Source organism: Crinia signifera, chromosome 3 (genome assembly GCF_055691185.1).
Source record: "Crinia signifera chromosome 3, ASM5569118v1, whole genome shotgun sequence".
NCBI lineage: Eukaryota > Metazoa > Chordata > Amphibia > Anura > Myobatrachidae > Crinia > Crinia signifera.
The window spans coordinates 606,415-624,525 of NC_139219.1; the positions used below are offsets into that span (position 1 = coordinate 606,415).

Consider the following 18,111-nt stretch of genomic DNA (forward strand, 5'->3'; position numbering starts at 1 on the left):
ATGGTTTTGTCCAATAGAAAGAATTTTGCAAATGAACCAGAATCAGGCACCAAGTCCGTTAAATAGAGATTAGTGGAACATTGTCTCTTGTTTATATATAATACATATACCAAGCCTTATAAATACAGAGGATGTGGAAGCTGTAGAACAGGAAAGGAGATGATTTGTCAGTGACGTAGAATAGGTTGAATGACACTGAATAATCCAGCTATCAGACACAAGACAACCAATCAGCTGCTACCTCTCACTTTATAGTCTTTGTTTGAAAATGAAAGGAACCGATTGGTTGGTACTTTGGGCTCTATTTAATAAACATAAAAACCTATTTATTCTTCCTTACTTATATCATTTCTTCTCTTTGAGACTCAGCTCCTATATTATATTACATAGAAGAGACACTTTTCTTTAGAAACTATTTCATCTGCGGATGATGGCCATTATAATTGCAGGTATAAAATATGTGGAACTTAGCTGTTTTGCATTCACTGCAACCACTTCCGAATATGTATTCAATGATTACACATGTGGGAAATCAATACACGATAAATAAGGGGAGTTATGGTAAAACCTACCTTTGAGGTTCCTGGGCCCACAGGGATAACATTGGGGTTGTAGGCAGATCTGGAGGAACAGGCACCATCCCTCTAAAGCTTTAGGCTTCCCATCATGCCTGGCTCCTCTCGCCTATAACCCCGCCTCCATGCCAGATTTAGTCAGTTTACGAACAAGCCCCAGGAAACAGCAGAAGAGGACAGAAGGCAAATACAGGCATAGCATATGATCACTCAAACCAGAGGAAGGAGGACTAATGACCCCATATACATAACCTCGAAGAAAGAGTTAACCGAAGGACGTTTTACCATAACTCCCCTTTTCTTCTTCAGGGTTCCTCGGTCTCACAGGGATAACATCGGGGATGTCCCAAAGCTGTACATTAATGGCGAACAGACGCCTGAGGGGCCAGTAAGACTTGCCACCCAAATGCAGCATCTTGGGAAGCAAATGTATCAAAGGCATAGAACCTCAGGAATGTGTGCACCACGCCGAGCAGCCCACAGGGGCCAACCGACCTAGTGGAGTGTGCAGAGATAGAAGAGGGTACTGGAAGACCAGCCTTTTCATAAGCCTGTTGGATAGTTATTCTAATCCAGCGAGCTAAGGACTGCTTATGGGCAGGCCACCCTCTCTTGTGAAAACCATACAAGACAAAAAAAGAATTTGATCGTCTAATGGATTCAGTGCATTGAACATAGATCTTCAGCGTCCGTACAACATCCAAAGATCTCTCCCTAGAAGACAACTCGGAGGAGTTCAAAGCGGGAACCAAGATCTCCTGGTTCACATAAAACCTGGAAACCACTTTGGGAAGGTAGGAAGGCCTAGTCCGCAGAACAGCCTTATCCATTATTCCTTGAAAAAGCTGCCCCTAGAGGCAGCGAAACGCGTTGGAGCTGCTACCCCTTAGGCCCCTAACTTCCACTTATGCAGTACACATGCTTTGGATCCAACCAGCCGCCCAATTCTTTCCTTGATATTGGAGACTTTTTTTCTGGGAACTTCAGAACTTCTTATCCACAACATCGTGATTCCAAGGGGAGAGAGGGAGATCACAGCTATAGAAGCAATCCTAAATGGATACAGGACTCCATGGTGACCCGCAGTGGTAATTATACCTACCTACAATTGTTTGAATCCAGTGGAAAGTACCATTCAATTTCCCACTTTGAAGAGTTTCCTATACATGTTCCATCATCCAGGCGGTTTATATAGGAGCGGATCCTAAACCACACAGAACAGTGGCAACCAGAGGGCTTTGATAGAGATATCTCTTTTAAACCAATTCCCCCATTTTCATTTATTGCTGAAGTATTTTATTTCATGTTTTTATTACAATGGTTATGTACAATAAATTGTGATTTTTTTATTCCTCATCTGCAAGCGCTACTTTTTTTCCCTTTTATCCCTGTGAAATACAAGAAATAGAGAGAGACACGACAGAGCCACCAGATCCGACACTCTCCTTGTTGATGTGATAACCATCAGGGAAAAAACCTTGGCTGTAAGTCACTTTAGCTCAACAGATGACAATACAGTAGTTCAAAGGGCAGGTCAGATAGAGCCGCCAGCACTCCTGACAGATCCCAAGAACCCACTGGAGGACCCCCTGAAAGAATGTGTGAACATCTGCTAATGTGGTCAGTTGTCTCTGAAACCAGACTGACAAGGCCAACATCTAGACCGGAAGGGATGCCAGGCGTAAACCTTTATCTAAGAGAAATGATAACAACCTTGCCACTCTGAATTGTTTGGTATCAAAAGATCTGGCTTTACACCAAACGAAATAGGAGTGCCACACCCTATAATAAATCTGAGACGAAGCAGGCTTCTGGCCTGAATCATAGTTTTTGCTACCACCATCTCAAGAGCCATGCCGTCAAATTTAGTCTCCAAGTCAGTCGCAGGCAAGGCCCTTGACTGAGCAGATCCACTCGTAGAGGTAAGGGAAACGGAGGAGCAGCTGACAGCTGATTTAGATTGGAGAACCAATGTCTCCTGGGCCACGCTGGTTCCACTAGGATTAGCGTCCCTCCCTCCTGTTTGAACTTCCTGACAAGACGAGGAAGAAGCGACACTGGTGGACACACATATGGAAGATGAAAATTCCATTTAACTGATAGAGATTTCGTGAACGCTGCCAGAGGACCTCTGGCCTTGGACCCACACCACGGTACTTTGTGATTGCCACTTTATAGGTCATTGGTACGGCCTCATCTGGAATACTGTGTCCAGTTCTGGAGACCATATCTTCAGAAGGATATAAATACATTGGCCTACATCACAAAACTTACCTGGATAGACTAAAAGATCTTAACATGTATAGTTTGGAGCAGAGAAGGGAAAGGGGGGACATGATAGAAATCTTCAAATATATCAAGGGTTTTAGCATAGTACAGGAGGGAAATTTTCTTCAAAGGAAAAGTAATAAAACACGAGGACATGCACTGAAACTGGAGGGAGGGTCAGGGGAAATGTTAGAAAGAATTACTTCACAGAAAGGGTAGTGGATAAGTGGAATAGCCTCCCATCAGAGGTGGTAGAGGTTAAGACAGTAGAACAATTTAGACATGCTTGGGATAGGAATATGAATATCCTTACAAAGAAATAAGGATTAAAAAGGGTTGAGATTACCTTAAGGGTAAGACTAGATGGGCCAAATGGTTCTTATCTGCCGTCAAATTCTATGTTTCTATCTCGAAGCCATTAGGTCCACGTCTGGATTGCCCCATCTCCTGGTTACTTGGCAAAACACTCTCCCGCGTGTACATCCTATCAACTCAGAAAGACTGCCTCCCAGTTCAGGATCCTTGGAAGGAATACCGTTCTCGGCCCACCGGAGGATTTTGGACACTTCTCTCATGGCCTTTATGCTTTTTGTACCTCCCTGGTGGTTTATGTAAGCCACTGTGGTGGCACTGTCGGCCTGATTATGAACAGGTCTGCCTTGTAGCAGATCCTGTGACAACTGAAGAGTGTTGAACACCGCTCTCAATTCCAGAAGATTTATGGACAGTCTGGACACCTCCAAGGACCAATTACCTTGCAAAGACTGGATTATACTACGGCTCCCCACCCTCGCAGACTTGCATCTGTGGTGAGGTGCACCCATTGGAGAATCCAGAATGGTCTTTCCACCCGTAGGTGGTGGTCGACCAGCCACCACAGTCATTTCATCCAGGAGCGTCACTGCCAGTAACGGCTATGTGCACTAATGCGGTTGTCCATAAAGGATTGCATGTGGAGGTGCCACATAAAGACATGCCGTCAAAAGGTAAGCCTGAGAGCGGCCCATTTCTTCCCGGGTTGCCGCTTGCCTTTCGTGAAGCTGTTGAGGTTTATTTACTCGTAGTCAGAGCCGATGACCTCAATTCATGAGCTCAACATGTCTAATAAGACAGTGGTTCTATAGAATAACTGGATGCGGGAGGCATGCACAATGGACTTGATGGCACAGTCGCAGCGCCGCATAGGGGGCCCTGGACAGATAGTTGAGGTAGATGAAAGCCTTTTTGTTAAGAAAAAAAAAGGTACGTGGGCAGAGTTTTATCTCAGCAATGGGTGTTTGGAGGGATATCCCGCTAAACGGGCAGGTGTTTTATCACCCCAGTGCCACAACGGGATGAAAGCACCCTCATGGGCACTATTAACAGCCACATTGAACCGGGAACCACTATTTATAGTGATTGCTGGCATGCTTACAGCACGGAGGAATTGGAACGGGCAGGATACCACCATGCCAGTGTTAACCACAAATACAATTTCGTGGAACCGGAAAGTGGTGCCCACACCCAAACAATCGAGTGACTTTGGGGTTCAGCAAAATGGAGGAACAAGCGCCAACGTGGTACAGCTCGCCACCATTTGGATTCCTATTTGCAAGAATTCATTTGGCGCAAATGTTTGGCAGGAGATAAGCCCTTTGCTCCCAAAAGCTGATTGACTTTTTTATTAATCGTATTGTTACCATCATTGTTATTGTGCTATCATTGTCACTTTTCTTTTTGATTATTGTTACTATGAACTGTTATACAGTATGATCTTTATTCATTATTTATTGACTAAATTCGACCAGTTACTCATTAACACACATTGTCATTACTGTGTCAGATGAATGATATTGTTGGTGTGAATGTGTCCATAACACACCCCCATTATCCACTTTATCCCAAAGCGTGGCGGTCGGCAACGGAACGCGTCCTCCTACCTTTTCATACCCCCACTATCCACGTCGGTGTGGAGTTGACTTTATATAGTGTGGCAAGCGCAGCAAGCCACCGCGACCGAAGCGTGGTGAGGCCCGCGAGGGGACAGGGATTACTTAACATGTAATCCGCACGCGCTCGCCACGCTTCGGGCTTGGTAGTTTGCTGCGCTCGCCACACTATATAAAATCAACTCCACGCCGATGTGGATAGTGGGGGTATGAAAAGGTCGGCGGACTCCGCCGCTCGCCACGCTTCGGGCTAACGTGGATACTGGGGGTGACGCAAAACAATGGCAGAGGTGCTTGCATCACATGTCATAATAAGCACCCATCACATCTCTGCCATGGGTGCTTATACAATGAAATATCGCATCTCATCTCATTTAGTGGCATGCGATATTTCATTGTATAAGCACTCCTGTGAAGTGAACATGGATATCGATGCAATGCGATTTCCCTACGCAGAATAGCCCACTAAGCTTTTTGCTTAGTGAGCGCCGTGATAATACACAATTACCAAAAAAAAACAATAAAAAAAGCTTGAGACTGTAAAATAGTCCCAGAGAGAAAAACAGGTGCACCGGCTTCCTGCAGGCACCAACAAAATACTTTGTAGGGAAAATGGCTGTAAATTGCACACCCTTCAGTAATGCTATCTGCTGAGAATAAAGTGGTATACATGGAGACTGAGGGGGCTCAAATGCACATGTGATCATTACATGACAATATAATATATCATAAAAGGTTGTTTTGTGATATTGGCTTCCCACCAAAACAGGTGCGTACGGAGGAGAGTAGGAGAATTGTGCGAATGTAATAGCAGTTATAATAATACACATAGATTCATATTCCACATTCATAAATAATAAAATATAGTTATATGGTTTAATATGGCAACACACAGTCTTATAGGATAGTACAGGATCTTTCCCTGTCATGTTCAGTATCTGTGTAATCAGCATCTCACTCGCAGTGCTCCGGTGTTTGGTTGGAGAACACTGCATACATCATTCAGAAGTTATGGACTGTACATATTAAAATCTATACATTGCCAGGAGGAAAGAGTAAGAGAAGGAATCCAGTTTAAACCAGTTGCACAGCAGAGACCCCTGGACATGATGAAGCCTTGAACAAAGACCCAGCTGTGCATCCTTACTGTACCTCTGACCTCTTGGCCAATGAAGAACTGTATTGTACTCTATTGTCTGTACCTTATATATTGCTGCACCCGGGTTAGGGACTCTCTACTTTGACTGCGCTCAGACTTTGAATACTGTACTTTATGTATTGTAGCTGATTGTGTTAGTATTGTAATATTGTGTAAGAAACGTATTCCATGTGATCTTTTTATATTCGGTCACCCACTTTGTGTCCATTAGGGACTAATTACATTGATAAGGACTTTGTATCCTTACTCCAAATTTATACCAAGTCTCATGTAAGTTCCTCACAATAAGCGGACATATCTAGAGAATCGATCCCTGGTATATTGCAATATTGTGTACTTTGTACTGGTAAAGATACCACCGTAAGGGTACCGGTGAGGAACGCTGATAAGGTACACGAGGTGGCATTGTAGATAGGTACACCCGTAGTTAGAGATAAAGAGTAACAGTTTGCGGAATTATTACGCTAACTGCAAAACTTGATTATTGTCCATTGGTTGAGGATTTATTAGAATGTAACACCTAGCATGGAGGCGGGGTTATAGGAGAGAGGAGCCCGGCATGATGGGAAGCCTAAAGCATTAAAGAGATGGTGCCTACAACACCAATGTAATCCCTGTGGGACCCAGGAAGAAATATTGCTTTTCAATTATACAATATACTATGATCGTTTGGCAGCATAACTACTTGTATACTAAACGGTTAGCGGTTATGTGAAATGTGCCATACGCAGGCTACATCTGTATGTATCAGGGCAGCACAGCGGAACGCGGATTAGTGTGGTGAATGGAGTTGCCGGTGCGCACTCATTACTCGCTGACACATTATTTCACTGGATTCCTGTGTGGGGTCCTGAAGACCAAGTTTGAGAACCTGTGCTGTAGTTAAACGCAGTATACAGGTGTGGTGGTAGACACGTAGTGATTATATGCTTTACATATGAGCGCTAGGCTACAGAATCGCAGTAAATAGAAATGGAAACATACAGTACTTGTGTCTTCCCCATGGATGCAGATTGCTTTATACAATAATGTAAATTCACTAGGATTGTAGCACACATTTCTGCTGTATGGTATAGTATGTCCCAAGCGCCTCCACTGAACGTAGGTAAAGAGAAGCAGTTGACAGTAAGTGCTGTCATGTTCCGCTTCCCATACTGTCCTGAATGCTCACTACAGAATAAATAACACGCTGGTTTTAGGTTTTATAACTTAATGATTTTTAAGACGAAACACGTTGCCCCACATCCACCAGATTGTGTGCCTGACTTCTGCCCTTACCTCTGACCAACTTCCACCTTCACCTCCGCTCTGTGACCGGACCCCCACCACCATCTCAGCGCGCGGCCATCTATCAGCACGCTAGCGGTGTCGGCCTATCAGTTGCCAGTAGCGGACGTACATTGCATCCGCACAGCAGAGGATTGGACTGTAATGGGGGTGAGACATCATTCCCTCTTCTCCTGCTTATACTAACTTGCAGGTATATCAGCATATCTCCTACTTACTAACTGGGACTCATTGCATGTCAGCCTACTTGCTAATGAAGGCATACTCCTGCTTATACAAGCTACCTGTTCCCATATGCTATTAACCCTTTGCTTTATTAACCGGCTCACTCCAAGCCGACTGTCTTTCAAGTCATTGGGACGCCAGAATATGTCATTGAATCAGGCCATTTTTAACGAATACAGTATATACATTGCATGCATAGTTAAATATGTGTTAATTATATACCCATTTCTGTTGTGTTACCCCCTATAACTTTATTAATGTTTGTATTTGTATACACACAGGCAGGTTCTGATTATCCTGTTGGGACGGCCATGACAGCAGTTGGATACGTATATACCTTAGCCCTGGTATATTATCTGTGAGACAGAAATAGAACCTAACCAAGCACATGGAATTAATAAGGAGATTTCTTACTTCTAAGCTGCCACGTTTCACTGGGTTCAGCACAAGCAGCTTTTTGAGCAGATTTTCACAGTCTGTGGACATATAGAAAGGTATCCGATACTTTCCTCGTAAAACTCGCTCCCGCAATTCCTATACAGAGAAAACCGAGTGTTAACACATAAGTCAGCACTGTTCATGTACATAAAGGCCCCCATACATTAGGTCGACTTGTCCTCTCAGCCCATCAGCGGCCACCCAGTCTTTTGAATAGGATTTTTTTCTATTCTCGCGCCGCTCGCAGCTACCCCGGACCCTGCTATCTGGTCCCCACCCGCCGCACCAGGGCCTCGCTCCCTGCGCATCAGATTCTGCAGACCGTCTGCCCTCTGGTTCCGATCCAATGTGCACGGGACTGCGCATCAGAGGTCATACACTACGCAATTTGGGCCTATTTCACCCGATCTATCGGCCTAGTCCTCCAGAATCGGGTGAAATCAGGCCCAAATCACGTAGTGTATGGGAGCCTTTAGACATATTACACACAAATAAATGTTCCTGGTGCTATAAGTGACCTACATCTAGGGCAGCCCATATACAACTAATAAATGACATTCCTGATCAGCAATAGGAACCGGCAGACCATTACCCATAGCATCTGTAATAACAATGGTCCTGATAAGCTGAGGGCACTGGCAGACCATTACCCATAGCATCTGTAATAACAATGGTCCTGATTAGCTGAGGGCATCAGCAGACCATTACCCATTACATCTGTAATAATTACGTTCCTGATCAGTTGAGGGCACCGGCAGACCATTACCCATTACATCTGTAATAATTACATTCCTGATCAGCTGAGGGCACCGGCAGACCATTACCCATTACATCTGTAATAATTACGTTCCTGATCAGCTGAGGGCACTGGCAGACCATCACCCATTACATCTGTAATAATTACGTTCCTGATCAGCTGAGGGCACTGGCAGACCATTACCCATTACATCTGTAATAATTACGTTCCTGATCAGCTGAGGGCACTGGCAGACCATCACCCATTACATCTGTAATAATTACATTCCTGATCAGCTGAGGGCACTGGCTGACCATTCGCCATTATTTCTGTAATAACAATGGTCCTGATCAGCTGAGGGCACTGGCAGACCATTACCCATTACATCTGTAATAACAATGGTCCTGATCAGCTGAGGGCACTGGCAGACCATTACCCATTACATCTGTAATAACAATGGTCCTGATCAGCTGAGGGCACTGGCAGACCATTACCCATTACATCTGTAATAACAATGGTCCTGATCAGCTGAGGGCACTGGCAGACCATTACCCATTACATCTGTAATAATTACATTCCTGATCAGCTGAGGGCACTGGCAGACCATTACCCATTACATCTGTAATAACAATGGTCCTGATCAGCTGAGGGCACCGGCAGACCATTCGCCATTATTTCTGTAATAACAATGGTCCTGATCAGCTGAGGGCACTGGCAGACCATCACCCATTACATCTGTAATAACAATGGTCCTGATCAGCTGAGGGCACTGGCAGACCATTACCCATTACATCTGTAATAACAATGGTCCTGATCAGCTGAGGGCACTGGCAGACCATTACCCATTACATCTGTAATAATTACATTCCTGATCAGCTGAGGGCACTGGCTGACCATTCGCCATTATTTCTGTAATAACAATGGTCCTGATCAGCTGAGGGCACTGGCAGACCATTACCCATTACATCTGTAATAATTACGTTCCTGATCAGCTGAGGGCACTGGCTGACCATTCGCCATTATTTCTGTAATAACAATGGTCCTGATCAGCTGAGGGCACTGGCAGACCATTACCCATAGCATCTGTAATAATTACATTCCTGATCAGCTGAGGGCACCGGCAGACCATTACCCATTACATCTGTAATAACAATGGTCCTGATCAGCTGAGGGCACTGGCAGACCATTACCCATTACATCTGTAATAATTACGTTCCTGATCAGCTGAGGGCACTGGCAGACCATTACCCATAGCATCTGTAATAATTACGTTCCTGATCAGCTGAGGGCACTGGCAGACCATTACCCATTACATCTGTAATAATTACATTCCTGATCAGCTGAGGGCACTGGCTGACCATTCGCCATTATTTCTGTAATAACAATGGTCCTGATCAGCTGAGGGCACTGGCAGACCATTACCCATTACATCTGTAATAACAATGGTCCTGATCAGCTGAGGGCACTGGCAGACCATTACCCATTACATCTGTAATAATTACGTTCCTGATCAGCTGAGGGCACTGGCTGACCATTCGCCATTATTTCTGTAATAAGGATGCTCCTAGTCAGCTGGGGACACCAGCAGCCCATTGAGGAAGAATGAGTACATTTAGTAGCTTTAATAATTCCTTATTGTGAACTATCCCTAAGTAAACAAATATATATATATGTTTAAACAGTGAGCATTGGAAGTCAGACACATTATCTGAATTCAGTACAATTAGAATAGTAGAACTTCAAATTAAACAAAAAGGAAGAATACTGAATCTATACACCACCAAGGTATCTGGATGGCGGATCGATGGGGCTGAAGTCACCAATACCATGGGTTTACATAGACAGTGACCTGGATCAACAGGAGACAAGCATCAATGGGAACCTGGTTGACAGAAGCAAGGTCGACACAGGAATTTCGTAATTTTATGGTGGTGGTCCACTTCGTTCCTACTCTACTATCCAAGAGGACATAGAGTGGGAATATAAGCCGAGTGTAGGGATCGTGCCCGAAACATGGCAAGCGCAGTGAGTCATGCATAGTGTTCACAGGCAAGTCTAGACATCTAACTAGATACCGTCGACCTCAGACCCGTCTGCTACTCCATAACCCACCACTAGAGCTTTCGCTAACCAGTGGTCCCCAAACTGGATGCTGCAAGGTGGTCCAAGACCTATGATATCATTAACGGTCAGCGTGCCAGGCAAAACCAGTGCGGGTGGCTACCAATCATAACTATGCAAACAAACAGAAACATAGCCATAGACACCATCACATGGTATACCCTTAGGGTGACAGTCCATAATTACTGTATGCTGCTACTCTGCAAAGACTTGGCTACAGAACACTTGGGAACCGCTACTCTACACTACTCTGCGGAGACTGGGATACAGAACACTTGGGAACCGCTGCTCTACACTACTCTGCGGAGACTTGGCTACAGAACACCTGGGAACCACTGCTCTACACACTCTGCGGAGACTTGGCTACAGAACACTTGGGAACCGCTGCTCTACACTACTCTGTGGAGACTGGGATACAGAACACTTGGGAACCGCTGCTCTACACTACTCTGCGGAGACTTGGCTACATAACTCTTGGGAACCGCTGCTTTACACTACTATGCGGAGACTGGGATACAGAACACTTGGGATCCGCTGCTCTACACTACTCTGCGGAGACTGGGATACAGAACACTTGGGAACCGCTGCTCTACACACTCTGCGGAGACTTGGCTACAGAACACTTGGGAACCACTGCTTTACACTACTCTGCGGAGACTGGGATACAGAACACTTGGGAACCGTTGCTCTACACTACTATGCGGAGACTGGGATACAGAACACTTGGGATCCGCTGCTCTACACTACTCTGCAGAGACTGGGATACAGAACACTTGGGAACCGTTGCTCTACACTACTATGCGGAGACTGGGATACAGAACACTTGGGAACCGCTGCTCTACACTACTCTGCGGAGACTGGGATACAGAACACTTGGGAACCGCTGCTCTACACACTCTGCGGAGACTTGGCTACAGAACACTTGGGAACCACTGCTTTACACTACGCTGCGGAGACTGGGATACAGAACACTTGGGAACCGCTGCTCTACACTACTCTGCGGAGACTGGGATACAGAACACTTGGGAACCGTTGCTCTACACTACTCTGCGGAGACTGGGATACAGAACACTTGGGAACCACTGCTCTACACTACTCTGCGGAGACTGGGATACAGAACACTTGGGAACCGCTGCTCTACACTACTCTGCGGAGACTGGGATACAGAACACTTGGGAACCGCTGCTCTACGCTACTCTGCGGAGACTGGGATACAGAACACTTGGGAACCACTGCTTTACACTACTCTGCAGAGACTTGGGTACAGAACACTTGGGAACCGCTGCTCTACACACTCTGCGGAGACTTGGCTACAGAACACTTGGGAACCACTGCTTTACACTACGCTGCGGAGACTGGGATACAGAACACTTGGGAACCGCTGCTCTACACTACTCTGCGGAGACTGGGATACAGAACACTTGGGAACCGTTGCTCTACACTACTCTGCGGAGACTGGGATACAGAACACTTGGGAACCGTTGCTCTACACTACTCTGCGGAGACTGGGATACAGAACACTTGGGAACCGCTACTCTACGCTACTCTGCGGAGACTTGGCTACAGAACACTTGGGAACCGCTGCTTTACACTACTTTGCGGAGACTGGTATACAGAACACTTGGGAACCGCTACTCTACACTACTCTGCGGACACTGGGATACAGAACACTTGGGAACCGCTGCTCTACACTACTTTGCGGAGACTGGGATACAGAACACTTGGGAACCGCTGCTCTACACACTCTGCGGAGACTGGGATACAGAACACTTGGGAACGGCAGAAGCAGGGGGAACACCGAGCTTTACGCATGCGAGTGGATGTGTAAAAAGAAAAAATTGTACAGAACTAAACCGGGGACACATTTAGCTATAAATGACATATTTCTTACATGGCCAGCTCAGGGAGGACAGAACATATGATGAGAGGACTAGAATGTATCCAACTAACAATATGATAAACTGATGTAATTACTCACTGGCTTTGGCAAGGGGACCTGTATGATCTGTTATTGCCTGGAGATAGGCATGTCTGCCACCAGATTCTGTAATAAAACTTTCCATACCTTTAAGTTTTGTCCATCGAAGGGTAATGAGCCGCTCACTAATGTATATAGGATGACGCCAAGACTCCACACGTCCACCTCCGGCCCATCGTACTTCTTCCCTTGAAACAGCTCTGGCGCGGCATAGGGTGGGCTACCACAAAATGTATCCAACTTGTTGCCAATGGTAAATTCGTTGCTGAATCCAAAATCTGCTATTTTTATATTCATGTCGGCATCAAGAAGAAGGTTTTCTGCCTGTTTGGATAACAGATGAGATCAATAACCCTGTACACTGCCTATTATATAGAGAACATCCGCTCGGCAGCGCCACCAACAGATAACTGATGGTAGTGCAGCATCAACAGACAGGAAATTAACCAACCTGCATATTGTGGGAGGAAAGCCGCACATGCACTGCGAGAATACACAAATGGCACACAGTTATGGCCACAACATTATACAATCCGTATTGGCCCCCTGTATAATTCTGTGATTAACGCCTACTTGAGGCCCCTTCCTATATGGTCCTATTTATAGAATCATGTCAGCAGGCCCTGCCCCTTCCACATACATCACCCAACCCTCTGCTGTTCTGTTTGCCCCCTCTCCGCTCCCCCCCCCTCCCAGTTCAGATCTGTCCTGCTCCCCAACCACACATACATCACCCAACCCTCTGCTGTTCTGTGTGCCCCCTCTCCGCTCCCCCCCAGTTCAGATCTGTCCTGCTCCCCAACCACACATACATCACCCAACCCTCTGCTGTTCTGTGTGCCCCCTCTCCGCCCCCCCCCCAGTTCAGATCTGTCCTGCCCCCCCCCCCCCCACATACATCACCCACCACTCTGCTGTTCTGTGTGCCCCCTCTCCGCTCCCCCCCCCCCCCAGTTCAGATCTGTCCTGCCCCCCCCACCTACCCATCCCCCTCTGCTTTTCTGTGTGCCCCCACCCTGTCCTCAGCCCCGATCTATCCTGCTTCCCCACCACACATACATCACCTACCCCCCTCTGCTGTTCTGTATGCCCCCGATCACACATACATCACCCACCCCCCTCTGCTGTTTTGTGTGCCCCCTCTCAGCTCCCCCCCCCCAGTTCAGATCTGTCCTGCCCCCCCCCCCCACATACATCACCCACCCCCCTCTGCTGTTCTGTGTGCCGCCTCTCCACTCCCCCCCCCAGTTCAGATCTGTCCTGCTCCCCAACCACACATACATCACCCACCACTCTGCTGTTCTGTGTGCCCCCTCTCCGCTCCAGTTCAAATCCGTCTTGCCTCCCCCCCACATACATCACCCACCACTCTACTGTTCTGTGTGCCCCCTCTCCGCTCTCCCCCCCCCCAGTTCAGATCTGTCCTGCCCCCCCCCCACCTACCCATCCCCCTCTGCTTTTCTGTATGCCCCCGATCACACATACATCACCCACCCCCCCTCTGCTGTTCTGTATGCCCCCACCCTGTCCTCAGCCCCGATCTATCCTGCTCCCCCACCACACATACATCACCCACCCCCCTCTGCTGTTCTGTATGCCCCCGATCACACATACATCACCCACCCACTCTCTGCTGTTCTGTATGCCCCTGCCCTGTCCTCAGCCCTGATCTATCCTGCTCCCCCACCACACATACATCACCCACAGCCTCTGCTGTTCTGTATGCCCCCGATCACACATACATCACCCACCCCCCTCTGCTGTTCTGTATGCCCCCGATCACACATACATCACCCACCCCCCTCTGCTGTTCTGTATGCCCCCGATCACACATACATCACCCACCCCCCTCTGCTGTTCTGTATGCCCCCGATCTGACCTGCACCCCGACCAAACATACATCACCCACCCCCCTCTGCTGTTCTGTGTGCCCCGCCCTGATCTGTCCTGCTCCCCCACCACACATACATCACCCACCCCCCTATGCTGTTGTGTGCCCCCCCTCCCCCCCGACCACATATCTGCCCTCTTCCCTGTTCTGTGTGCCCCAAGCCTTCTTCATCCCCAGCCAAAATCTGTCCTGTCCCCTCTCCCACTGGTGTCAGCCCCTGCTCTGCCCACCCCCCTGACCACATACATCATGCCTCCATCTCTGCTGTTCCATGTGCCCCCGCCCTTACCTCCCCCCCCCCACCCCCCACGTACATCATCCCCCTCTCTGCTGTTCTGTGGGGTGCAGGATGACTGCCCGACATCGGAATCCCAACTGTTTAAATGTCCGACAGTTGGGATACCACTGACAGGGGCTATTAACCCTTGTGGGGGTCCACAACCCCCATAGAGGGAGAACAGAACCTCAGTGGATTCTCTGCTCTCGCCCTACTGTCGGCGCACCAGCAGTCAGGATTCAGATTGTCAGATCGCCATAACACGCCCATTCAGTGTGCCCTGCCTTGCCCAGCCCCCCCAACAAACATCATCCTTCCTCTCGTGCTCTCTGCTGCTGCGTGCCCCTGCTCTGCCCCTCCCACATATATCGCCCCCCCCTGCTGCTCTGTGTGCCCCCTCCCAGCCCCCACATACATCACCCCCCCTGCTGCTCTGTGTGCCCCCTCCCAGCCCCCATTTACATCATCCCCCCTCTCTTCTGCTCTGTGTGCCCCCTCCCAGCCCCCACATACATCATCCCCGCTCTGTGTGCCCCCTCCCAACCCCCACATACATCACCCCCCCTGCTGCTCTGTGTGCCCCTTCTCAGCCCCCACATACATCATCCCCCCTTTCTTCTGCTCTGTGTGCCCCTTCCCAGCCCCCACATACATCATCCCCCCTTTCTTCTGCTCTGTGTGCCCCCTCCCAGCCCCCACACACATCATCCCCGCTCTGTGTGCCCCCTCCCAGCCCCCACACACATCACCCCCCCCTGCTGCTCTGTGTGCCCCTTCCCAGCCCCCACATACATCACCCCCCCTCTCTTCTGCTCTGTGTGCCCCTTCCCAGCCCCCACATACATCATCCCCCCTCTCTTCTGCTCTGTGTGCCCCTTCCCAGCCCCCACATACATCATCCCCCCTCTCTTCTGCTCTGTGTGCCCCTTCCCAGCCCCCACATACATCATCCCCCCTTTCTTCTGCTCTGTGTGCCCCCTCCCAGCCCCCACACACATCATCCCCGCTCTGTGTGCCCCCTCCCAGCCCCCACACACATCACCCCCCCCTGCTGCTCTGTGTGCCCCTTCCCAGCCCCCACATACATCATCCCCCCTTTCTTCTGCTCTGTGTGCCCCTTCCCAGCCCCCACATACATCATCCCCCCTCTCTTCTGCTCTGTGTGCCCCTTCCCAGCCCCCACATACATCATCCCCCCTCTCTTCTGCTCTGTGTGCCCCTTCCCAGCCCCACATACATCATCCCCCCTCTCTTCTGCTCTGTGTGCCCCTTCCCAGCCCCCACATACATCATCCCCGCTCTGTGTGCCCCCTCCCAGCCCCCACACACATCACCCCCCCCTGCTGCTCTGTGTGCCCCTTCCCAGCCCCCACGTACATCATCCCCCCGCTCTTCTGCTCTGTGTGCCCCTTCCCAGCCCCCACACACATCACCCCCCCCCTGCTGCTCTGTGTGCCCCTTCCCAGCCCCCACATACATCATCCCCCCTCTCTTCTGCTCTGTGTGCCCCCTACCAGCCCCTACATACATAATCCCCGCTCTGTGTGCCCCCGCCCTGCTCCCCCATATACATCATCCCCTCTCTCTGCTACGCTGTGTGCCCCGTCACATACATCGTCCACCCTTTCTGCTGGCCTGTGTGCTCCCGCCCTGCCCACACCCCACATACATCCCCCCCCCCCCCTCCGCTGCTCTGTGTGCCCCTGCCCCCCCCCACATATCATCCCCCCTTTCTGCTGCTCTGTGTGCTCCCGCCCTGTCTCCCCACAAACATCATCTACCCTCTCTGCTGTTCTGTGTGCCCCAGTTCCCACACCCTCCTGCTCAGTCTTACCCAGTTATTTTTTTCATTTACTGTCCGTTACGATAAAAATGCAAAATGGGTGAGCACAGTGCTCACATTCTCCTGCACAATAACTACAATTTTAGGCAATTTAAGCAGGAACAAACACTAAGATGTTACCTTTAAATCTCGATGCACGATACATTTTTGATGACAATATTGCACCGCAGATACGATCTATACAGAAGAGAGAGAGCAGAGTAAATCATTGGTCATGGTAACATTGCTGAACAGGATGGAGAACGTATGATATGCTGCTGGCAACTCATCATGGTTCTGTGGTAAATGGGAACAGAGGTAACCCTTTGTCTATTGAAGAGTGGTACCAATGAGGGATAGTTGGTGCACTTTCTTTTCACACCCCAATATCTAGAACAATAATATATATATTGAACAACTTCAAATGGGGAGGGTGCCCGTGATGAAATAATTACAGGAAACCGAAAACACGTCAGGCTTGATGAAAATACGGAACAGTATTGAAACGTTGCGGCATTAAGACTACAGTTACTAGTGGATGGAGTGCTGTGTTTTCGGATATATATAATTAAACATCTTTCTTTGAGACGACATGGAACATCGTGGGTTGGAGATAAATATGATGTGATGAGGTTCTTTAACACTGGATCTATTAGAAATAGATGAAATGTAGCAAATGACTGTAACCTTAGACACATCCAGTACCAAGACTCATGTATATAATGAGACATATTTTCAGCATATTTTATACATAGATAAGTGGTAATGCACATGTACGTTTAGTATTATTTTTGTTTTCTCTTATGATTTTTTAGTGTGGTTTTCTTGTAACACGTTTATCCGACGTCAGCATGTAGCGGGGAGCGAGATTTGAGACAGGGAGGGACCCGCCAGCCGAGCAGATCCCGTGAGGGTATTTAAGGTAAGATCACTTGTAAAGCCTGAAGACGGGAAATAAACTCCCGAAACGTTGCTGAGGACCTGTGTGGTCGGCATCTTTATTTAATTTCCAGATAAGTCTGACGAGTGCAGCCCTATCGCTATTGTATGTTCACCTTTGGAACTGGCACCCGGCAGATGCACAGTGAGAGTGTGTGCACGCTATTCGTTAATATTTATATAGTATAGTTTAGTTTCTACCTAAAAAACGAAACAAAAGCCCTATTAATAAACCAGCATCTGCCAGGATCTATATCGCGGACACCACCAGATAATAAACCAAGCATCCACATGCATGCAGCCCATGTTGCAGTGTAATATTGGTACAGAACTCCCCAGGCTCAATCACCGAAATTCTGAGCTAGTCTTTTCCAGGCTGCAGTGAGGGGGGGGGGGGGACCAACCTGCTGTTGCGGTGCAAGTAGATGTCTGCCAGTTGCGTGCAACAACCTAACAATCTGCGACAA

The 18,111-nt window shown here is 48.2% G+C and overlaps 1 protein-coding gene across 2 annotated transcripts in view; it reads right to left on the bottom strand.

Annotated features, from left to right (window-relative positions):
- The window catches only part of MARK1 (microtubule affinity regulating kinase 1), a 192,986-nt gene that overhangs the window by 76,111 nt on the left and 98,764 nt on the right, over positions 1-18,111 (bottom strand). Inside the window, exons 7-9 of one of the 2 annotated variants that reach the window (XM_083175129.1) lie at positions 16,847-16,903; positions 12,803-13,039; positions 7,857-7,976 (exon numbers count right to left, since the gene is read on the bottom strand). In XM_083175129.1, coding sequence (XP_083031255.1) covers positions 7,857-7,976; positions 12,803-13,039; positions 16,847-16,903 — 414 coding nt within the window. Of the gene's footprint in view, positions 1-7,856; positions 7,977-12,802; positions 13,040-16,846; positions 16,904-18,111 lie in introns of those variants that run through there. The other variant, XM_083175130.1, reaches the window with a different exon arrangement.